Below are 25,212 nucleotides of genomic sequence, written 5' to 3'. Positions count from 1 at the left end.
ACAAAAACGAAGACATTAAAATCATTTTTCTTATATTATTCATTCATGGGAGAATGGAGTTCCTTTTTTTCCTATTTTTATCTCTGGATACAGATGCTAATATTGAATTGGATTTGCAGTGGCATTGGCTCATTCAGGCCAATTCCTGAATTCAGGAATAAGCTCCGAAGCTGGACTGTGATATTGCTGCATTCCCTTCAAAAGTATTATAATTAAATAAAGTAATAAAATACTGCAAAAGGAAGAGGGGCCGACCAAGGGCAAGGTGGATGGATGATATTCTAGAGGTGACGGACTCGTCCCTGAGGAAGCTGGGGGTGTTGACGACCGACAGGAAGCTCTGGCGTGGGCTGGTCCATGAAGTCACGAAGAGTCGGAAGCGACTAAACGAATAAACAACAACACAATAAAATACTGGATATGTCCATTTCAAAGTAGCTGCCACACAGTCATGAAATGTATTTATTGAACAGATTACCTACATTATTTTCTCTCCCACCTTAAATCACAAATATGGTCTGAACTTGTGATTGAAGATCTTTTATCATTTCATGTGTCTTGCAATTTTAACCAAACCTTATATTCAGTAGCTCCCAAACCTTTCAGGCATTTCATGGTAGAAATGCTTAGTCCTCTGAACTGGCCCAGAATCAACCCCAAAGAAACAAAGAAAAAAGAAGGGAGCGGAGGAGGAAGAGAAAGAAGAAAAGCGTTCTTTTGGAATTCTGCTTTGTTTAAAAGTATGCCCAATTTTTACAATTTAAACAGCTAACCCACACAGGTGTGGTAGCAGAACTTGATGTCACATTTCTCTAAGTCAGCGAGGGTATTTTAACTTGGATAAAAAGGTGCAGTTTATGTAATGCAAGGGAGCACAAAAAATGAGAGGAAAAAAGAACATTATTTTCTCTTGACACCGACTTGGTATTGACTCTTAGCAACCACATAGATCAATTTTCTGCATGGCAACCTGTCCCTAACTGGTCCTTCAAGTCTTCCAACAGTGTACTCATAGCAACTGTAACTGAATCCTCCACCTTGCTCCTGGTCATTCTCCTCTGTTTCCATCCACCCTTACCAGCATTACAGCCTTCTCCAGAAAGCTAGGTCTTTGCATCATGCATATGAAGTAGGACAATTTGATCCTGGTCATTTATGCCTCGAGTGAAAACTCTGGGTTGATTTGTTCAGTGATCCATTTTTTTGTTTTCTTGGCTGTTCATGGTATTTTCAGGAGTCTTTTCCAATACCATAGTTCAAAAACATCAGTATTCTTTCTAACTGCTCCTTCAAATTCCAACTTTTGCTTCCATAGAGGGTCATGGGGAATACCACTGCCTGCACTATTCTGATCTTTGTAGGTATAGGTACATGATGGCTTATTAATATCTTTTCCAAGGCCTTCATGGCTGCTCTACCAAGTGCTAGTCTGTGGCTTATTTCTTGACTCCTTGTTCCTTTACTGTTGATGACTGACTGATTTTAAAAGGAAGAAGCTACCCACCATTTTGATATATTCATTGTCAGTTCTAATTCTGACTGTTCTACCCATTGTCATTAGTTTGGTCTTTATATTTAATCTTAGTCCCATTTTTTTTTACTGTGCTCCTTGACTTTTACTGCTAGGGCTTGCAGAACCTTTGCATTTTTGGCTTTATCAGGGTAGCATCATCAGCGTAGCTCAGGTTATTGATGTTTCTTCTTCAGTTTTAAAACCACACTCGTCTTCTTCCAATGCAGCTTCCCTCAATATATATTCAACATATAGGTTGAATAAATATGGGGAAAGTATGCAGCCTTGTCCCAGTCCTTTGCCAACCTGGAACTGGTCTCTTTCACCAGGTTCTGTCTGACCTGTATGAAAAGGTGCATAATATTAAAGGCAAATGAAAGGACTTTGGCATCTAAGACAGAAAATTCCATAAGTATTTCTCCTTCAGAGTAAAAATGGAATAATACACTAAATGATTACTGTTTTCATACTTACTGTAGCTAAATTTTGCTCAATGGCAATTGCTGTTAGGGTACTTGGCTCTAATGCTGGGATTGTTATCTTGAATTAATTGTAGTTCATGTATATTCTTGTATACATCATTAACCAGTTTTTTTAAAAAAAAACAATGGTATTTTATGTATATTTATACAAGTTTTATTTTTTTCATTGCAAATAAATTAAAACTAAATAAACTATATGTTACAAGTAAGTAAAAAATGTGTTACAGCAGTAACAATAATTTTTTAGGTCAAAGTTTTTAAATAATGCCTGAATTTTTAAATTTTCAAGAACCTTTTGCCAAGTAAGATGGTAAATAAATCAAAGATGGGAAACACAGAGAAATACAAAAAATGATTAAGTTGTAAAATGACATGTGGCAGGAGTTAGCAGATATGCAAAATAAATGTATGCTCAATAATACATTATCACAGAATATCTCCTGACACATACCAGGAATAATATAACAGGAATGGAATTGATTAATGGAAGGGATATCTAGTTAAACTCTTGTTCTGTTCATGAATGCAAGTTCATGTAAGTCATGGGTTTTTAAAACTATTTTTTGCTGAATAGGTCATAATGATCTGGTTCATACCGGATGAATTTGTGCATCAGGCAAGCCAAAAACAACTGCCATGGATTAGGGTTACAAGGGAAACAATCAGCTGGGTTATCATGGAGTTCTTAGTGGAAGCCAAGTTCTTTTAGGACCCAGCAGCAACCTTTGCTGCCTTCCCTCGCACACCGCATTGCTATTAATGCACACTGGCCGGGTCGTACCCGTTGCTTGCTCGTCCTGTTGGATTCTCTGCGCCTGGCTTCCGAAGCGGTTGCAGGCACAGGAAAGGCGGGCGACAGGAAGCCTGTTTCCTCCCTACACGAAACAGCAGCTTTCCTAAGATCCTTACGGAGGGGCGCTCGCGGCGGCTCTGCTACTGGCAGGGAAATCTGCCTGGACCGGCTAGGGCCGCCGGCTGGGTCGTGCATGCGCCTGCGCGGGCGCGCCACTGCCTTTGGCGAAAGAGGGGCTTGGATAGCTTTGCCTTGGGTCTCGAGGCGCCGGAACACAAAACGGCTGGTTTGGCTGCTGTTCTTCCGCGCTTGTCTTAGCTTGGTGCAGCAGTCAGCTGAGATTCCGGCTAGAATTCGGGTCGCTTCTAGGGGGCGGGGCCATGGAAAGACCGCGGCGTCCCCACCTCCTTTCTCGGTAGCTCCAAGCGGGGAACGGAATGACTTCATGGGGACGCCGCCAGCTGCATCTTCCCTGCTTCGTGCATGCGCTTAAAGCTGGATGGAAGCTGCCTGGGGGCTTGGTGGAGCCTCAGCGGCTAACAACGGGAGTCCCCAAGCGGATGCTGCTTGCGTTTTCTTGCGGCTGCGGGCGGGCTGCGAGATGCTGAGCGGCGGCGGCTCCAAGACAGAGCTCGGGGGCCCCGTTTCGGTGCTTGCGCGTGCGTGACCCAAGAGAACGACCTGCCGCCTCCTGATGGACACGGAGTCCCGGGCACGGCTTGGGGCTGCTGCTGTTGCATCTCGGGGGAAGGGCCGTACAAACGCTGAGCCGCAGAGGGGCCGAACTCTCCTGCCCTCGTTTTGGGGGAATGCTGCGCAGGCGGTCCACTCCAGGGCATCTCGGTGGGCGGGGGGCTTAAGAGGAAGGGGTGGCTTTTAGGGTTTTATTTTGCATCCTTAATTTCATTCGGAAAGCCGAGGGGCGCGCGGTGTAGGCGACCAAAGCCCTTAAATGGCCAACCCGCGGAGGAGCATCGAGCTGGAGCATTTTGAGGAGCGAGACAAAAGGCAGCAGCGGTCGGGCTCCCGCCGGGGAGGAGGCAGCTCCACTTGTAGCAGCAGCTCGGGGCCCAAAGGCAACGGGCTCATCCCCAGCCCCGCGCACAGCGCCCACTGCAGCTTCTACCGCACGCGCACCCTCCAGGCCCTCAGCTCAGAGAAGAAAGCGAAAAAGGCGCGCTTCTACCGCAACGGGGATAAGTACTTCAAGGGCTTGGTGTATCCTATTTCCAGCGACCGCTTCCGCTCCTTCGATGCCCTCCTCGTCGAGCTCACGAGGTCTCTGTCCGACAACGTCAACCTGCCCCAGGGCGTCCGGGCCATCTATACTATCGATGGCAGCCGAAAGCTCTCCAACCTTGACGAGCTGGTGGATGGTAAGGAAAGCGACCGCCTCAGTAGACTTTATTACAGCCCTCGGACATGAGCCCTGAGCTCGGGTGGCGGGGAGCTGCCCTGGGGTGGGTGTGTTTAGGAGTGTAGCCCAAGCAAGCAGCTATCAAGGGCGTTTTCACGAGTGGGATCCGAACGGATCTTTCCATATTACCCACAATTCTTAGATGATGTCACCCTCTTTCAGCTGATTAGCATTGCTTCTGTTAATAAATCAGACTCTTCGAGCTGGAAAGATTCGCCTACCCGTGCGTGTGGGTAGACGCTGCCTCGATTTCTAGGGAAGAAAATACGTGCTATTTCAAGGTTGGACAGTGAAATCTTTGAAGATTAAAATGTGGATATGAGATACTACTGTGGCACTGTCCTGACGCAAAATGGGGATTTGTGTTTGTTTAAAACATAATTTGGCATTCACAGCTGCCTGTGGATAGCTTGAGACAGGATAAAAAGTACCCATTGTGGAATTCTCACAATGTTGGTGATACAAATACTCAATTTGACAAATGTTTAACATTTCAAACACTTTTCAGTGCTGTGGCACCTGGCATATATAATTAATATTTTCATGTTGAAGATCAAATACTAAAACTGAAATCAATTTCATAATGGATTACTTTGAATTTGAAAATGTATTTGTGTTGGACCAGCTAAAGGAGCTCCAAACTGTCTGAGAAGGCTCATTAGACATAGAAATGATAATATGCTACAGAACATCTAATGCATAAAACTGACAGCTTATGGGTCTATTTTCATATCACTGTTTTGTGGTTAAAAAAAAAACAACTGTTAGTGGATGCCCTCTTAAGTATCCAAATGTTTAGACCTTCCAGGGGTCTTTCATGGACAAGTATACTCAAAATAAACATATTATAAAAATCAGAACCTATTAGCTCAATGAAAAGAATAATGTTGATCTAAGCCCTCCAAGATTTCTTTGGAATGAACATATAACTTAATTTTGTAAAACTTCCTGCTTACCTGTTACTTCAGATCACTCAGTGTCCATAATACTTTGTAGACAGGTTATTAAAGGGATTAGGTTGACATACCTGTGTTTCTGAAATATCAGTTTGATATCCACACATCCATGTTACAATAAGCATGCATTCAAGTAATTTTTAGATGTTTATTTTTTTTTTTTACTGAGTATATATGTTTTTGTTGATTGTGTGACATCAATCTATTCTAGAATGATGTTGAATGATTTGCACATTTTAATGTACAGGATTTCTTGGCTGATAACTGATTTCCTGTACACAATACCTCAATATAATGTCAGTGTTAAGTGCTATCACATTCAGGAAGATCACATGGACAAACTCCGGTTAGAATTGTTTATTCAAGTAAGCAGTGCCTTCTTTTCCATCTCCTTTCACAAGGTTATTGTGTAAGGCCACCTGACTATGTGACCTACTTCAGTGATTCAAATGAATGGAGAACATTATCTTGTAATTCTATTACCCACTGGGAAAATGCTAAACTTTAAGGTAACTGAGTACCTACTTTGAATAAATGTGGATGACACTGTATTTGTAAATTCATAGAAGAAAATCAGACTCAGTGATATTCCTAAGAAATAGAAAATGCTATGGGTATTCAATTCCAGTAGTCCAGTTTCAATAGCAAAACATTTTAATATCTGAGACATTATTCTGTAAACATTTAATACCAATTTAGATTTATATACTGTAATTCTAGACTCTGAGAAAACAAATTTAAAAATCAAGATAAAATTGAAGCTATATGAACATGAATTAAGATATGTTTACATAGGGAGTCTATCAAAAGCTGATCTGCATGAATTGTGTGATTTTCTTCCTAAATGTTATTTTGTATTTGCATGTTTTTTTAAAAAAAAACACTCTATGAAAATGTGTAATCCTTGGTACAGATGCTTGATGTTTATTTAGGTGTGTTTAAATAATCTGGAGCATTAATCCAACTTTTTCAAGCTGCAGAATGGATGTTTCCCAGCTAGAAGTCTGGGCGATATAGAATTCTTTCTGCTGACATTATTGTTTCCCCACTTCTACTTTATAAATAGTGTGCTATAGGCCATTGTACCATAGTATACAGATGTCATGTATTAAGTGGTATCTTAAGGAGTAATACATTTATGTGGGCCAAAGCTTTGTGGTTTCACATGACATCAGCAAAATAACTTAAATCATAAGAATACAAAGCTGCCATCATTGCTATTTTACTTTACTACATCCAATGGTATAATAATATTATACATGTTCCTAATTGTATTTACCAACTTTTACCAGGTTTTGGAGGGCAAGGTGTAAAATTGATGGGTTGATTATGCTTACATATGTGAGCAGAGCTAAGATTTCCTCTTTATGGGAAAGAGGTTTGCTGTGACAAGCCTAAGCTTGTGTTGTAGTTTCCAAGTGCTTCCTTCTTCAAATGGAAGGAAATGATTCAACTAACTTGGCAATCATATCACTAAGATTGAAAACTATGGTCAAAAAGAGTCCTGAGGAGTACAAAAAGGGTCTTGGTCATCACAGATTGGGGACTCTTGTTTTAGAATACTGTACTGTAGATGGGAACATATCTGTTAAGAGAAAAACTGCTATGATTCCTCCTTGTATCATTAACTTTAATAATGTACAGCTTCCTGAGTTGAATATTGGTATTTTCCAATTCTTTTGCACATGTTGATTAAACTTGATTCTAGAACTCTGAAAATTCTGAGCACTTCCCCCAGATTAATTACTGAAGGTCTTCTAACTATCTGGAGTAAGTTTTAGGGATAGTGGGTATATACAGAGGCGTTCTGTGATGGTGGTAGAGTGCCATTGTTGAACACAACTTGCAACTGATATTTGAAAATGATCAGACATCTCTGATAACAGAAAAACACTGAATTTGAATCTTTTATCAGCCTTGATCAATGAATGCTCTGATGCACCAATAAGACACAGCATTAGCAGTGACAGAAACTTTAGATGTACAGAAGCTGAAGCTCAAATACTTTGGCCACCTAATGCGAAGAGAGGACTCACTGGAAAAGACCCTGAAGCTGGGAAAGACTGAAGGCAAAAGGAGAAGGGGATGGCAGAGGATGAGATGGTTAGACAGCATCACCGATGCAATAAACATGAACTTGAGTAAACTCCGGGAGACAGTAGAGGACAGTAAGGCCTGGCGTGCTATGGTCCATGGGGTCACGAAGGGTTGGACACTATGACTGAATAACAACAACAACATATTGTTTAAGCTAATATGTTATATGGAAAGTTGAATACGTTCTTCTTTAAGGAGAGATACAGCTATGAAGGCTGTTTATCTATTTCAGAAAGCTTGTAGAGAGGGCATAGTTCAGTAGCAGAGTGGGTTCAACCCTGTCATCTCTGAGTAAGGCCAGAGAACTACAATCTGAAAATTTGAAAATCGTTACCCTGCTTTTACTGAACTAGACGGACTAATGGACCAATTCCTAGAAATATATTTCTAAGTTTTAAGGATTCCCCAAGTGTTTTTTTTAGAAAACTGTTTTCTCTTCCCCAATGCTTAGCAGTTGTATTTCAAAAGAGGGCAGCTATAAAATCAAACAATTCTAGTCCCCATTGCAGTAGTCTTGGAAATCAGGAGAAAGGTCAGTTGGAAACAATTGTTGTTTTAAAAAGTTGCTACTAAATAAAGTAAATTGGAATTGACTGCAAACTCTTAAACATTGTAGCATCTTAAAGACTAGCAGATTTATTATGGTGTAAAGTATCTGTTGTATCAGAAGCCTAAAACAAAATGATGAGTTACAAATGTATCCATGATTGTCAGGGGAATGAGAATTGTCAACCAGGAGGCCAGAGGTAAATGAAAGATAGAGAGGAAGCTGTCTTATTAGGTGACCATTTAGAAAACTGGTGATAACATAGACATGCACTGGTGAACTGAGATAGTCTACGTATCTGTGTACGTACGGTGTGTGTGTGTGTATGGATATACATCATATATATATACACACACACCCTGTATATGATGATAAAAGCCCTTTATAAGTCTACTGTGAAACCTTTTTTTCATTGTCACTTGTTTCTTTCATAATGAAATCTTCCCTTTGCTGTGCCTTTGTTCAAAAATGGGTATTTTAAAGTTAGCGACAGACTCTCCTAGGTTGTTGAATATTGCCATATTTTTTGTTTGGATTTAGTCCACTTATTTTACACAGAGATTAATAGACTATTGCCAGCAAATGACAGCATTAATCCCAGTGGAATAAGATAACCACCCAGAGTTACTAGGAGTTGGGTGCCATATACTACTACTACTACTACTGCTACAATGATGATGATGAGCAGATACATGGATTCATGATTCTGTAGATTGTATGTATGTTTAGGCCCTGTAATAATTTTGTCATAGAAGTTATAAAGACAGAGCTGGCACCTTCAATCAGATTTAGTTTCTTCCTGCCCAAAAGGGCTTCCCTTGGGTCAGAATGTGGGTTCTAGCAAGCCACTTCAAGGCATGTGTGTTCTTGGCCACCCAAAGATTAGATATCTGTGCTGGAAACAACAGACTTTGATTTGGCTGAGTAGAAACTGGATGTATAAAGTGATTAGACAGCATACCTTTTTTTTGTAATAAATAACAATAAATGAAGTGCTGTTTTTGTGTCCATTATGTAGTTGCAAAGTAGGCTTCAGAAAGGATTGTGTAGACTCTCTAGTTTCAAGTTAACAGTGAAATAAAAACGAAATTTCACCACAGCCCATTGTCTGTGAATCCAGATAATAAAGATGTAATTATGATAATGATTAAAATTGCCTCATCTAGGTAACACATTATGCAATCTCTAATCTATAAATATTTATGTAAGTCCTAGGATGCCATAAGTTTCTTGGTTCTTAAGCAAGAATTAACCTGATTATGCCAAATGCTTCTTTTCCCAAGTAGTATTTTTTCCCCATTTTAGAAGCAATATACAGGATGATATAAAGTATGTTAGTATTTTTGTAGATGAAATTGTGAAGCTTGTTAATGCTACTTCAGGTGACATGGCATAGAATAAACTAAACTGAGGGGCTGCACTTAAATTTATTCCAGGAATTGTTTTAGCTGCATAATTAATGTATTAATATTCATTACTTTGAAGTCATATTGCACCTTCCTGCTTAAGAGTTTAAGACAGCATATATTGTTTCCTCCTCCACCTAACCCTTACAGTAGGCTATTAAGCTTTATGGATAAGTCGAAATTTGATTTAGGTCTCCTTTTTGCTAGTCTGAACAGCCTTATACCACATTTCCCTTTAGCTGACATATTACTCAATTGCTTTGAAAGAAAACTGAGAATGCGGTTCTGACTAGCTTGAATAACTAAAATTCCACTAAAATAAATGAGATTTAGTTTATCTGTGTGTAGGATTTTAACTTAATCAACATGTAATTGGTATAGCAAATCATTTCAGATTGACTCACATTTATTTGCAAAAGTTGGTATGAAACTGGTTTCTCCAATCTGATGGGAAGAAAGGAGAGAAGAATTAGACAAAAAAACATTGAATTAGAACTGGTCAACATAGTTAACATTAACTATCTGCCAAAAAGCCTTATTTATATATACTTTGTAACTTTAGGATTCATGTTAGTAATTTAATTCTATGCCCCACTGTGACATGTTTCTTTTCCCAATCCTTGTTTCCTTCTTTTGCTGTTCCCAACCGTCTTTTACTGAGGAATCTTTCTGTTGCTCCTCTCCTATATTCACATCCCAGGGCAGAGTTAAATTCTCTGTTGGATGTCCTCTACTTTTACCAGTCTTACGCAAACACTTGTCTTTCTTTGGATGCCCCTGATCCCCTCAGGGCTGCAACTGGGGGGGGGGGGCAAGCGGGGCATGTGTCCCGGGCGTGTGCTAGGGGGTGCCAAAATGAGCGCGGAATCCATGTTTGCCCCGGGTGACACAGACCCTAGTTGCGGGCTGGATCCCCTGCTAATGCTGAATGTGTTGGAAGCATATTCCAACCCTCTTCCTTAGAAAAAGAGCTTCAGCTCTTAGGTGACTCCAACTACTTCTGAGGACTTCCGTTCTCTGAAGTTTTCTATTAACTTCCAGTAGGAAGTAAACTCAGGCCCTATAAAAAGGTCAGAAAGAAGCCTTGGGACTTTTCTAGTAAAAGAATCCTAGTAGTCCCTTCTGTCCTAACAGCCAGGAAACACGCTGAGACAAGGAACTGGTCTCTAATGTTTTATTGCTTGTACATAACAGGAATCCTAACAAACTGAAGAAGCGTGGGAAAAACCCAGACATATAAACCCCAAAGGTTAAGGCGGTCTCGATCTGTGTCTCTTTGAATGGCTGCCCAATTCCTCAGTGCTACGCATGCGCTTAACAGTCTGGATAGGAGCCCCCTGCTCGCCATCCTTACTCATGACACCTTCTATTATAATCTGAGCTTGCACTAAGGACACTCTATGTGTCTGTCCTTATACGCTTGTAAGGCTTTCTTCACTTTGTGAATAGCATTGGGAACTAAATGGGGACGTACCAGTGTTTGCCTGCTCTCAGTGTCTATTAAACCAATCACTTGTCTCCCATTTACCTTTGCAAACACAGTAATCTCTTGTCCTACAGGATTTAAGGACTGCTGTACTACATCTTTTTGGAAATTTATTGTGACAATCCTTAGCAAAATGCCCTGGTTTACCACAGGTATAGCATTTTATACTTCCAGTAGGCATCTTATTGTCTCCTAATTGGGGAAGATTTCCTCTGCCATCTGTTTTCTTACATCTATCTTTCCTATCACCTATCAGTGTTGACTTTGCCAGTCTAGGTTTCCTTGGTCCTTTTCCAATTTCTAACAATTTTCTGACCTCATGATGCTAAGTAATTGAGACTTTCGTGATGCTAAGTAATCCTTTGCAAGGGATGCAGCTTTCAGAAACTTAACAGAAGATAGCAAAAATGGAGAAAATGTTCTAACATGATTGCATCCAATACTTCCTCCTTATTTCTGGTTTTAACCACTTTCTTCCTAAATCTTCTAATCTTTTTCATAACTCTCTCCTTCGTGTGAGTCTGGAATATTGCCTAAACCTTTGTCAGTAGGGGTGTGTGCGTGTGTATATTTCCTTCATCTCTATACAATACAGCCTTCTTTACTTGATTATAGTCAGAGACTTCATGTGCAGGGAGCCCTGCTTATGTTCTTAAAGCTTTTCCTATTAAACATGGAACTAGCCAAATTACCCACTCTCCCTTAGGCCAGTTTAAAGTATCTGCAACCCATTCAAACATTACAAAGACTGATTCTGTATCTCCTCCTCTGTAAGTTTGAGGATCCTCAAATCTTTAGGTCCTTCCTTTCCACTAGGCAAAGTTGAAGGGAAGGAAGACTGGACGGGTTTGAGCTTCCCTCAGAAGAGCAGTCATGTCTTCCTCCTTTCCTCTCCCTTTCCAGTCGGGCCTTGTGTTCAGCTTCTCTCCACAATCTATCTTCCTCTTCCCTTTTGGCTATTCCTTTTCTCTTCCTACTGCCTAATCATGTCACTCATCATCTGTAGCCAGGCATCAGATGAAATCTCTGTCCTTTCTACTGGTACTTGGGTTTTAGGGTCCCCCTTTGGTGCAACCAATTCTTCCTTTTTCATTTACAACCTCCTTACATAAGCCCTAGTCTGTAGATGTGTATCTAGAGAGAGCACCTGGGCAATCTCTTGAGCTCTAGCCTTTCTAGGACCAAACTCCCTTTTCCAGGGTGCAGGTTCTGTTTTCTTCTTCATTCAAGGCTTGTATATGGTTTCCTCAGGTGCTGTCCCATCTTACCACTACCACCAAATGTGAGGGGGTTCTTTTGGGAAATGGTACAGAGCAGCAATAAACAGACTGTTTTTATCTTCCCTGTCTTTCCAGGGAGGCTTTTATTATAGAAAATTCAACAAACTTACTTATTGTCCTAACTTCTACCTTACCACTTATTATTAAGCCTATGCTTTATTCTGCTGTACTTCTATTAACAGCTATGTCTGTATCTCATTATATAACAGTCCATAGCAGTTCTGTTGCTTGAACTTATACCAAAGTCTTTAGCCACCATTTAGCCATCTTCAAGTTGGCTTCTGTTGCTGTCAGCCGCTGTTCCAAACTGCTGCTGAAGCCTTGGTTTGGCAGTTTCTCAACCTGTGCTGGTGAGAAAAGGAAGATACTTTACCAGCTGCTGGACTGGTAAAGCTGCTGGGCTCTGCTGCTCCTTTCAGCTTGTCTGCTGCTGGTTTGCTGAAGTACAAGCCAGCTTCTCCTTCACCATTGGTTGCCTGTTGAGCTAACAGCTGCAACGTTGTCCTTTCTTTCTGCTCTCCCGTACAACACAAATCTCTCCCCCGCCCCAGACACACCTACACACATTTCAGTGCTTTCAGCATTTTCCTTTTACAGTATAATTGTTAACCAGGCATGGTGCAGTGCTCTTCAGGCTGCCTTAAAATCCCAGGGGAGAAAACAAAGGGAAGGAAGAGTTCATGCTGGTTACTGGAAGGCTTTCCTTCCATATCCACAACTGTTCTGTCTGGATAAATTCTCTCAGAAAAAGCTGCTGGGTGGGGTACTTCATATTCCGGGAAGAAAAATCACACTCAGATTCTCTTTGGGGGGTTTTTTTGGGTGGGGGGGAGTATATAAGAAACTTGGGTAATTTGACCTCTCATGTCTTAATAGTGGTCAAGTGAAGGTCAAATGATGGGCTTTGAGTAAGGAGTGAAGAATTTTATCAGCTTAATTGGAGGAAGAGCATATTCTACAAACAGCACGTAGCATTGCTTATGTTGACTGAATAAAATGCTGTGATATGGTTAAATATTAAAAGAAAAAAGTTTAGTAAATGTACAGAGTTTTTTGGATGTTTCTGTTTATTAGCATAGCATTTTAATTTGCAAACTAAAGGGACTTCATTAGGACTTTTGGGGGGGAGGGTTACAATTTGGGGAGGAGGTTGAACAAGTTATATGGCACTTCTGCTACTTCCGTGGCACACACTGGAATGGGCAAAAAAAAAAATACCGACTCTCCCTGCAAGGTACCTTAATGTGAATTTTTGAATCACATATGGCCTTCCTTCACATTGGCTGATAGGTGAGGACATTCCGTCCTAGCATCTCAATGGTTGTTTCCAGTTGAGTAGTAGACCAGACCACTTACCTTTTCCTCAGGCTCCAAATTAGCATTGCATTGCCCTTGCCAATGGCTTACTTCACATCTGATCCCTTTCTGGGGCTTAGAGATAGTGACACTGTCAGTGACATTTACAGGGCAAGAGTGTTTGGTGTTTCATTTTTTGTGACCTTTATCCCAAGTAGCTGCCCTCCCAGGATCATGACACACAGTTTAATAACTTTTGGCTTATAGTAATGTATTTATCTAGGTGACTTACAGTAGCATTATGCACTGATTCTACCTATCCCAGTCTATCATTTGGATTCTTCTGAATGGAAAGAACTGATTGGAAAAAATTGTAATGTATTCCTGAATTGTTTTGATTGGCTGTCATTGCTAGGTAGTTTACTAATTAATTCTGCTTCCTCTTTTACAAAATGCCGACTAATGCTAGCTTAATAATATAGGATGTAAAGATCTGCGCTGCTTGTTGAAACCATGTAAGAATGAAGTTAATATTTATTTATTTATTTGGAATGGCATATGTGCCTTTTTAAAACAATCATAAGCAAGTGATTGGCTTGTATTCCAGCTACACAAACAGTTTAAACATATAATACAAAACTGAACACCAATACAATGTTCCACAGGTGCCTCCTGGAATCCTAACAGGGTTGGTCCAATCTGTTTTCTTGGGGTATGTTCTAGCAGAGGGGGCATAATGGAGAAAGACACCTCCATATTCTCTGCAGTCCACTGTTATAAGCAAATTTTCTTCCAGCTCCATTATTGCGAGGGCACATGGATTTCTGAAATTGCTAGGATTGAGATGGAAAACATTAAAAGGGTTATCATAAATACGAAATAATTTTTGGAATATTAAACATCAGTGCCTGCCAAATTCATAAAACTGGAGAAACTATAGCATTCATGTTTTTTGTTTAAAATATGAATGTAGTGTAAATTCTAGCTTTTAGTACAGAGGACTACTAGCCCAATGTCAAAGACAGCAGGCTACTGAATATTAGTGCCCGGCATTAACAAATAAGATCTCTTTCCTTAATGCTCTGTCGGTCAACTTCCTAAAGATATATATTTGCTATTCTAAGAAAAAGAGTGCTGGGCTTGATAGGCACTAACTTAACTCAGCAGGCTTTCCTTGGGTGTCATAGTTTTATTAATATTTTTCTTTACCTTTGGACTATTTCAAAAATTAAGCATTTGCAAATACTCCAATGACATATAGACATACATAGATAATTGGTTATCAAAAGCATATCAAGTGAGAACAAAGAAATAACATCTTACTTTCTTCTTTTTTCTCCTCCCTAGGTGAAAGTTATGTATGTGCTTCCAATGAGCCATTTCGGAAAGTTGATTACACTAAGAATGTTAATCCAAATTGGTCTGTCAACATAAAATCTGGGTCATCTCGATCCCTCACATCCTTAACATCTGCAAAAAGTGAAATAAAGGAGAGCAAAGACTTCATTAAACCTAAACTGGTAACTGTTATACGGAGTGGAGTGAAGCCACGGAAAGCTGTGAGGATTTTGCTGAATAAAAAAACTGCTCATTCCTTTGACCAAGTGTTGACTGATATAACAGAAGCTATTAAGCTAGATTCAGGAGTTGTCAAGAGAATTTGCACATTGGATGGGAAACAGGTAAGAAAAATTAATACTGATAATAATGCAAAGTTAAGTTTATTTGCCATCTTTAAACACTGAGTTTACTACATATAAAAGCTAAACTCTTAATAATTTTAAAAGCACTTAAAATGCAGTTATTCTTTGCTTATTCTGCATTGATTCGTTTGTCTAGTAGGTGAGGAGGGAAGCAAGATCAGTAAAAGCTTATGGATTTATTATTATTTTTATCAGAGCTAAATACTTTATCTATTACATTTTAAAAGTTTGGGCAGTTAACTATCCAAGCTAAAAGAAAGTTTTCTTATTTTTTTCTTATTTTATAAAACTGATTTTTAAATTACAATATTTTTTCCTGATCTCTCGTTTTCTGATCACATGCCTCAAAGCTACTATGGTCAGGAGGTGATATTACAGAGTTGGTTTTCCTTTTTTCTCCCCCTCTCCCCTCTTCCTCCTTGTCCTTATTTTCCTTAGTTTACAAGTAGGTAAGTTGTTCAGGCTGTGAGATTCCCAACTTGCTCACAAGCTAGAGTTAAAGAAGAAGAACCTGGTTGAGATATCTCCTTTCTCAGGAAAATGAGTGATAACAGTGAGAAAGTACTGTATAATCCATAACAGAAGATGTGCCATGAACCTAGCAGAAGGGGAAGGCCTTGGCTGGAAGATTGAGGCCCTCCCATCACTGACCAATGTTGTACTTTTCTTCTGGTCATTTTCTACAGTGCCATGTTCTGTTCCAACCCTTGCTTCCTGGCCATCATACACATTCTTTAGTAGGCATATGTAGTGGTTGATTCACCCATGTTCTTAAGGGCTGTTCAGAATCCCAAGTAGACATCTGTCTGAAATTCTCTTTCCTTTTCCATTATCCATCAGAAGTTAGCCATGTGATATTGGATGCTACTGCTTATTATAGAAGTGCAAATTTATTTATTCGATTCCTTATTTCAGTTTTGAGCCCACCCAACTGCACAATGCCTCCAGGCAGCTTACAAATAAAAAATTAAAAGAAAACAAAATATATCAATAAAAATATTTGGTAGTTTGATCATTCTTTTTGGTACTGGAATATAAATTGATATTTTCTAGCCCCTTGACCTCATCTGAGTTTTCTGTACCTGCTTACAAACTAAGGTAGCACTTTATTTATTCAATTTATATGGCTGCCCAATTCAAAATGGCCCTTAGTGGCTTAAAATAAATTTAAAAACCACAATAAAAACATCTATCTCTAAACAAAGCAAATAGCAAATACCACTAACCAAGACAAATAACAAACAAGGACTAACATTCCCCTCCATAAAACTTCTCTTCCAAACAAAACAACAACAACAGACTTGCTCAATGCCCTGGTCCAATGCCCACAGGAACATCCATATTGTCAATGCCTTTTGAAAGACCAACCGGGTTGGGGCCACCTGGACTTTGGGGCTTAAGCTGTTCTATAAGGCAGTTGCTGTAATAGAAAAAGCAATCTTCCTGCATCCCATCAGATGGCATTGCTTAATAGAAGTGACTAGGAGCATGCCAACTCAGTAGGATCTCATGGGGCAAGAGGAATTTATGGGAGACAGGCAACCCCACAAGTAACAGAGCTGTATTCCAGTAAGGGTTTAAAGGTAACAACCAGCACCTTGAATTGTACCCTGAAGCCTATTGGGAGCCAGTACAGCTTGCAAAGTAGTCATGTCCTTGGGAGTACCAAGGTACACCCATAACTTCCCACACTTTCTGAACCAGTTGCAGCTTCTGAGTTGTCTTTAAAGGCAGCCCTTGTAGAATGTGTTGTAGTAGTCCAAAGGAACAGGTACAATTGTGTACAAGATGAATTTATACAGAGGCTATCCTGGCCACAATTGCCACCTGCTTCATAGAACCCAAAAGTCCAGAAGGACCCCCTCAATTGCATAGCAGTGCTGACTGAGAAAGTGTCACTCTATCCAGAACTAAAAAAGGAAAGTCCTCAGGACCAGGGGTCCTTAAAACCCACATTCACTTGGTCTTATTAGGGTTAAGTTGAAGCCTGTTCCTCTCCATCCAGACCCCTACAACTTACAGACACCGATAAAGAACCTTGACAACATCACTTGGTCAATGGAGGGCAGAGATGTACAAGTGAATATCATCAGCATACCAATGATACCTCACCCCATGTTGACAGGTGGTTTCATGCAGATGTTAAATAAGAGTGGGGAGCCCTGAAGAATCATGCAAAGCAGGGACCTAGGGCTTGATATCTACCACCACCACCACCACCAATAGCTGGAACCAATCCCAGAGGAAGGAAAAGAACCACTGCAATACAGCCCAGCACTCCTATCCTCTAAGCCAGCCCAAAAGGATACCATGATCAATGGCACTGAAAACCACTGAGAGATCAGAATGGGCCAGGATGGATGCATCATTGCATATAATTCATTCTACATAAAATGACACCCTTGACAATTTGCCAAATATGGCATCAAGATTGATTTGATTAATATTAATATGACTTCGGGCTGCTCCATTCTTTGTCATTTTTCCTGAAACATTTTTATTATACTGTAGTACTGTAACTATTGTTCCTTAAAAATGCATTCCCACTTGAAAAAAGATGTTGGCTTCAGTGGGGACATGGCTGACTGAACAGCTGTGTCCACGAGCTATGTGGACAGAACTGGGGCGTGGGCATGTATTTTCCAGAAGCCCAGAACTTTTTCACAGACAAAGAAAATGCTTGGAATCATCCCATCTGTCCTCTGGAATGGCGACTTGCAGTCTGAGAATTGCAAACAGTGTTCGTGCCGATTGGGTGAGAGTTGCCAGGAAGCTGGGACATGTTCATTTCCAACCCGCACTGTAGCCTTAAGGGACACTAGGTCGAGCCACCCCATTTCTAAATCACCCAATTTCTATCTATTTTTAAGTTATATACCCTAAGAGAGACTTTCTACAGCAATGAGAAACAATCACTCTTGGGGCTTGTCATTTCTGGAATTAATTTTCAAAAATATTTTTAAGCTTTGGCTTGTTTTCCCATTTAGATATTGAGGAGGATTGAAAATAAATAATTTTCAATCCTCCTCAATATCCCTGCCTCCCTGCTCAATATCCCTTGTCTTCCTGCTATTATTTTAGTATTGAATTTGAAGGATTTAACGTTTTCCTACATGATGAATCTGCTGTTTTGAATCTTCAGTTTTCTGTTCACTTTCTCTGAGAGCTGCTTGTTAGCATACTTTCTCCTGTGTCAACAACTTTCGGAGATCTTTTATTAACTCATTAACTCCTATGTCTGCCAGTCAAGTATCTACTGGGCCCCTTAATGTACTTCCTGAAACCTGGAGGATTTCAAGGAGACTTTCTCAGAGTTCCATTGTGAGCTTCGCTGTGAGTTTAAACAGATCTTTAAACAGATCCTTCATGACACCTGTCAAGCTATTCTGCAAGATATTCGGGACATTGCAGAAAATATCAGCTTTAATATGTTTCATCTGACTGAGGAGGTTGTGGAAGAAGTTGATTCTAATGAAGAAGGAGATGTTTCTACTGACAGTGAAATTGAAGCTCTTGTGCCAGATGACCAGATTTTGGTATTGAAGGAGTTAAAAGAACAGACTGAATTGCAAGTCACAAATGCAGTTTTTTTTTTTTTATGGATTGTTATTGGAAAGAAGAGGCTCTGTTCTGTGGGAGGTTTTTTTCTTTTACTGAGAAGTCTGAGTTTCCAAGGGGGGCAGTTGGGCTGATTGATTTCTATATGAAAAATGCCTTGTATATAATATGGAGATAGGTAAATGTTTTGGCATATTTTGAGGTGGGGTAAAAAATTAAGATGTGTGTGTGTATGTGTGTTTGTTTTGGATTGATATTAAGGCTTGTATGATTTTATCTTTAATGATTTGGATTAGATTTACTGGATTGCTTTTAGATTTGTTTGATTTTTAAGATTTGTAAGATATAATAATTCCTTGGGTTTAGGTTTAATAGGGTTAAGATTGTTATAGTATTATTAATTATAAAAGTAAACAATTTAAATGTTTTTATAATTTGATTTCTATTATAGTGGACAGAAATATATAGAATACTGGTGGGAAGGAAAATTAAATAAATGTTGTTTTTTGGGGGGAAGTTGATTTGGAGGTTTATATATTTCTTTTTCTTTTAATATAAGGAGAAGGAGCAATTGTGTTTAGTGATTTTTATAATGTCCTAATAGAATGATTTATAGAAATAATGTGATCTTGGTTTGATAGAGAGTAAGGGATTGGTTATGGAAATTGCTGTATATTCTTGTTGTTGAAAGTTGGAAGTCACCTCTTTGTAATCTTCAAAATTCTTTTTTCTTGTGTTTTATACTCTTCTAGTTTTTTTTTCTTTTCTTTTTGTAGTTTTTTGCTTTTTTGTAGCTTTTATCTTTGTTTCAAACTTAATAAAATTCTTATTTAAAAAATTCATTCCCACTCTTTCCTTCACCAATAACTCTTAGTACCCCAATGCATGTGACTTGTATTACAGTATGTACTATCAATAGCTTTGTGTAGGTTTTAATGAGATAGCAATTGGGTAAGTAAAAGTAATGTTGTCAATATGAATTTCTGTTACTGGAATTAGAATAAATTCCTTTTGATTAGAGTTACATTTTTCTGATAGTTCAAAGCTGTATAGCAGTGATCTTTGCTGGTTTGAACAGTGACATCATTCATAGAATGATAGTAGTAATCCGTGATATGTATGAAATAATGTTTGCCTGTATTTTAGTGATATAACAGAGAGACACACTAGCAGTCTCTCAAAGTCTCTGTTTTTTGCATGTGTATAAGGGAGTGTATGTGAATATGAATACTCAGTGTAAGTTGGGACTTTCAGACATAATTAATGGTCTCCCACTTTATCTTAAAAGTCACTTACTAAGCCTGATTATAGATCTTTCCAGAGAGCATGGAAGATGTTGACTAAATTAATTACATATTATATTAAATATCCTTGTATCAATAAAGGTCATCATCTCTAGGGGCGTGTATATTTTATTAGTAATGTTAATGTTAATATCCATGTATTTCCAAATTACTATTCATGCAGTTCTGTGCAAAAATTTAGGCACCCTGGTCAAATTGTATGTTTCAGGGAAACAAGCTAACACGAACTCAACATGGTAGAAAGTTAAGCACAACATTTTTTCTGCAAATTTGAATGCATTCTTACTACATACCTTCAATTGTTTACAGGTGTAAAATAAGAAAGTAGTGAAAATGGCAGGTCCCCAAAGTTTAGACACCGTTTCAGTCAGCACTTTCTAACATTTCCTTTGGAAGAAATTGCAGCTTCTAAACATTTCCCGTAGCCAGTAAGCGTCTCTTCTCTTGCTTTTCAATTTTTTCCCCCACTTTTCCTTGCAGAACTCTTTGGCTCAGAAAGATTATTAGGTTACCTTGCATGCACTGCATGTTTGGTATTCAAGACTGGCAGTTCCAAAAGTTTATTTTTCTTACTTAAAGGTTAATTTTGCTTTGTACTGTTGTCTTGTGGGCTATTCGTTTCTGGAATATTTATTCAATCATTCATTTTGGAAGTTTAGAGATTGGACCTTCAGGAAGTGACTATTTCCTGCCGTATGCTGTCTCAGTCTTTAAAAAAAAAATCTTTTTAGAAATTTCTTAAGGCAGTTGGGCAGCAGTTTAACATTCTACATGAAATTCTGATGTAACAATTTTCATAGGGTAGTTGCACCAAAGGAATCTACAAGTTGAAAAAAGAAGAAACAGCATCCCACAATCCATCATATAATATATAAAGCGTATGAATTTTCACATAGAGATATTCTAAGGGTATGAGGGGGGGGGGAATCCTTCCAGCTCAGAACGAACAAGCCTACTTAAGAAATTCCCTCAAAATGGTTGATATTGTCCACCATAACATTTTAAGTCAAGGATCACTTTTTGGTACAACTTTGCAAAGGATTTGAAAAAAGTGCTCCGATGAAACTAAGCATGCAGCTTTTGAAGCCGCCTCAGAACCTTAGAAAAAGTTCAGCTACTTCAGTGATTCATATAGAATCCTGTGTACGATGAAAGTCTTACGGAGTTGCTCTTTAAAGTGGAGCAGGCATAAAATTGTAATCAGAAATGCATCTTTATCAAAGGTCAATATGATTACACTTTAAAAAAAAAAGAAATTATTGGGAAAGGCTTATGAGCCACATAATAATTTAGCTGTTAATGCAACTTTGGTTTAAGGAGTTGCAGAGAACGTACGTTTGCATCTTTGCATTCCCCAAAATAATTTTTGCTTAAAAATTCAAAATGCTGCCTGAACTGTGCTTAGTGAAATATGTTTTCTTAAGGATTGTTATCAGCTGTTGCAATAACTGCAGAAGAAGGATCCAAGTCTAACATACTGTTCTTAACTATATCCTAACATTCTGTTTCAGCAATTACTATGAAAGTGATTTATTTAATCATTGCTTAATAAGATAGTATTGTTCCTCAGCACATACATTTCCAATTATTAGTGGGTCTACTGTACATTTAGACTTCCTTTCCTTTGTCTATTAAGCAGAGCATTTCCTCTTGCAAAATGTTAACCCATGTCCTGTTTTCTTGATGTTAATATTGTCCAAGGCCACAGAAAGCATTATATCTTGTACAGAATAGAATGCCAGTATCTATGCTTGATTGATGTTTTACTGTAACTCACATCTGGGGTTGAGGATGGTTTTCTTTTCCATTGAAGCTTCCTTCCCTTTCAAAGATAGAATGCTTTCCAGTATTTGTCTTTAAACAGTAGAACCTTGTTTTCATTTACTTGGAGATGTGCCAGATTTAGGAATCTATTATGATTGCATCTTGGAAGCAATGCAGCTAGCTTGGAATGGGTCCACTTACCAGAGCTCTAGAAGCAAGCTCTTATATTTACAAGAACAGTGCAGATAGCCAGGATTACTTGAATTAGCTTTTAAGAGAATTGAGTTGTAAGCTTTCTTCTTAAGCAAAATTTGTACAATAAAATCTGTTCTGATGGGGAAGATTCCAGAACAGATGGAAACAGATCTATAATATTAGATGGTGAATATGTTAAAGGATGGCTGGAAGACTATTTTTAGTAGGAAAATGTCCAGGAACATTTGTATTTTCAGCTTGTACAGACTTTTTTTAAAAAATCCACATGTGTAAATATAAATATTAATTTGTTGATGTTGCTGTTAGCCATTTTAAGCACTTTTTAAAAATCCAGTTAATGCTAATAGCATGATGAATCATTAAAAAAATACTGTTTGGCTGGACTACAATTAAAATCCATGAATATGAAGTCATAATAGATTGCTTTCAGTATCAAACATTACATAGAAGTTGCAAGCAAAGTATATCTAACGTTTGTTTCTGAAATATGTAAAATCCTGAAAACCGTGACTCTGCATCCTTTTTAAAGAAATACACTTACCCAGCAAGTTGCATGCCAGGAATTATACTTTAAAAAGTAGATGAGAACAAGCATATGGGTGAAGGTCCTGTGTCCTTAATATTTTGCCCTTTTTTCACATAAAAAAAAAAATCTGCAGCAACATTTTGAGTGGGGTCTCTATGGGCTGCACCCAAGATTTGCTAGGGAAAACTGCATCTTGCAAATCCACACACAACGTTCTTTTATAAGCTGGTTCCAGTTGTTTTATTCTTTAAACCACATACAAAAAGATGCTGTTGGAAAAGAAAACTGGCATATACCATATACTACAAATTCCTTTGTACATGTCTCCCCTCAGTAGACTGTAGCATATTTTGCTGGTATTTTTGAATTAAATTGATTAGCCAATAAAAATGTTATGATAAGAATCCTAAGATTTGTATTTTTTCAGTGTAAGGTGATTTATTGAGGAACTCAAGGATTATTCAGTGTTTATAATTTGCAGTGGCAATTGACTAAAAATGCAGATACAACATTAGTATTAAAACTTTAAGGTATTAAAATAAATTATCAAGTTCTTCATACTTTGGATGAGATAATATAAATAAAATTCAGATTTTGTAACTATGTTTATACTCAAACATTTATTTAATTCCAGATCTCTTTTCAGAATATAAGAGGCCATAACATACATGTATTTATTAAAATTTGTAACGCTCTTTTTCCTGTATTTGCATATAGCTTCATACTTCATTTTCCCTGTGTTTTTCTTATACTATTTTTAATTCATAAGCATACATTAGATATAATTGGCACAACAGAAAAAGAATCAGTATGAGATGATAGAACAGGAAGACAAAGAAGAATCTAAGATGGAAAACTATTTTATAGCATATGTTTTCTGGCTGTTGCACAATGAGCATTTCAAAGGATGGATTGAATAATATCCTATACATTAGCTATCTCTCTTAAGGCATTTTTTTAAAAAAAGGAGAGATCTTTATAAAAAGAATCTGTTGTATTTGTTGTATTTCTGTGGGTGAGGCAAGCTAGGAAAGAGTTACGCATTTGACTTGTCAGACTGATTCAAATTTAGTAGTTAATTTACCCTCAGAAAAGCAGACAGTGTCGATGTTTATCCTTTGTCCTAGGTTATGCTCAAGCCAACTGATTGTTGGGTGGAGAGGGCTTGTCACTTAACTTGGTAATAGAATCCTGCAAATGTTCAGTGCTGCATATTTCAGCCTACAGATGGTCTTACTGTAAACTCAGCCTGCTTTTATCCATGATTTAGCTACCATGACAACTGCACTGCTTTCAAGTGCCTTGTACAAATTATGTTTGAAAAAGCTGAAAATAATTGATATTTTGAGCATTTGTCTATTGCAAGCAGCAAAAGCCTTCCTCCAATCCAGCCAGCATTTATTATTGCCATGGGATAAAAAATACAAACATCCCTGTTCTGCAAATGAAATTAAAAGTGAAAAAATGGTATCAATAGTAAGAAATATTAATATACTTACTAAAGAGTAAGTGTTATTAAGTGGAGTTGGACTGATTTTTTATAAAAATGTATACTCTTCAGCCTGAGTCTTCACACCATCCACATATTTTTGTTAAATGGTATTTTTCTTTCTTTTATACTTCCTGTCTAGAATGAAATTCAGATAGCTTTCCTGGGGTAAAATAAAACATATTAATTTAACCATCAAATATGATTACTATCTTTAGAAATAATGGTTGAAAAGTTGTTTTTCTTTATTTTTAAGAAAGCTGTTCTGTCTTTCATCAATGAACTGTTGCTGACTTTAGGCTATGCAAAGAAAACTATTGTTTATTCCTAATTATCATGAGATAAATTGTCATGGAAAAAGCAGTGGCTTGATTCCTAAAATTATGACCGATGTGCAGGTTTGTCAGGAGTTCCAGATCTGGTAAATAAATAATCTTTCCTAAATGCATCTCATCATTTAGGGCTAGTCTAGATGGAATGGGGAATAATCTTTTAAGTGAGAGGAGACCAAAAGTATTCACTTTCTCCTTTGTTGTAAATAGCCCTGATCATTCCAACCTTGCTTAAGTATTCAGGCTGCAGCTAAAGCCTCATTCATTAATTTATTTGGAACAGTCTATCTGTAAACTCTCTGGGCAGCATCATTTAGAAATTGTGTGTGTATAAGTTTTTCTCTTCCATATCGAGGTGGTAAATGGCAAAACTGCTTGTAGAAAGCCAGTATAAGTCTTTGAGGATGTTGAACAAGGGTAAGGGGGAATGCTCATGTTATAAGTATGAAAACAGGACAAAAAATAAATCAGATTCCCTATTTAATCAATATTAACCAGCCAGTAACATGGAATCAATCACTATTACCAATAAAAGTTAAAATGGAAGCATTTGTGTCAGAAGGGAGGAAAGTGTTAGGAATGACTCCCAATATCATAACCATGATAAGATATTCCTTATTATCATACAAGATGTTGGTAATGCCTGTTCTGTACAGTATGTTCCATTGTCTAATTCAGTTAGCCTATTATTTATGAATTTATATTATGGGATTTATAACCTACCTTTTTGCCAGAAAAGCCATTAGCAAAATAAATGAATAAAAACACAATTCCTATTTTTTTAAAAAAATTAAACCATGAAAATATCCTTCACACTTCTCCAGCTCCATAGCCAAAACATGCCTATACAATACATCAAAGGTCCTGGCTAAATTTAAAAAATAAACAAAAACAATTTTGCTTGCTGGAAGACAAAGCTTGGGAGAAGCCACCAAGAATGCCTTCCCATCAGCCTTGCTGCCAGTGATAGCATAATCAAGGGAAGGAATCTTCTACACAATCATAATGCTCAGTGCTCCTAAATGGAATCATACAATAAAATCACAA

General features: G+C 38.2%; 1 protein-coding gene across 1 annotated transcript in view; it reads left to right on the top strand.

Annotated features, from left to right (window-relative positions):
- The first annotated feature begins 3,064 nt into the window (after positions 1 to 3,064).
- DCLK2 (doublecortin like kinase 2) overlaps positions 3,065 to 25,212 on the top strand; it is a 95,890-nt gene continuing 73,742 nt past the window's right edge. The window contains 2 exon segments of the mRNA XM_063310177.1: positions 3,065 to 4,164; positions 14,621 to 14,955. Coding sequence (XP_063166247.1) covers positions 3,741 to 4,164; positions 14,621 to 14,955 — 759 coding nt within the window. The 5' untranslated portion in view covers positions 3,065 to 3,740.

Source organism: Candoia aspera, chromosome 8, assembly GCF_035149785.1.
Source record: "Candoia aspera isolate rCanAsp1 chromosome 8, rCanAsp1.hap2, whole genome shotgun sequence".
NCBI lineage: Eukaryota > Metazoa > Chordata > Lepidosauria > Squamata > Boidae > Candoia > Candoia aspera.
This window is presented reverse-complemented; position numbering and strand designations above follow the sequence as displayed.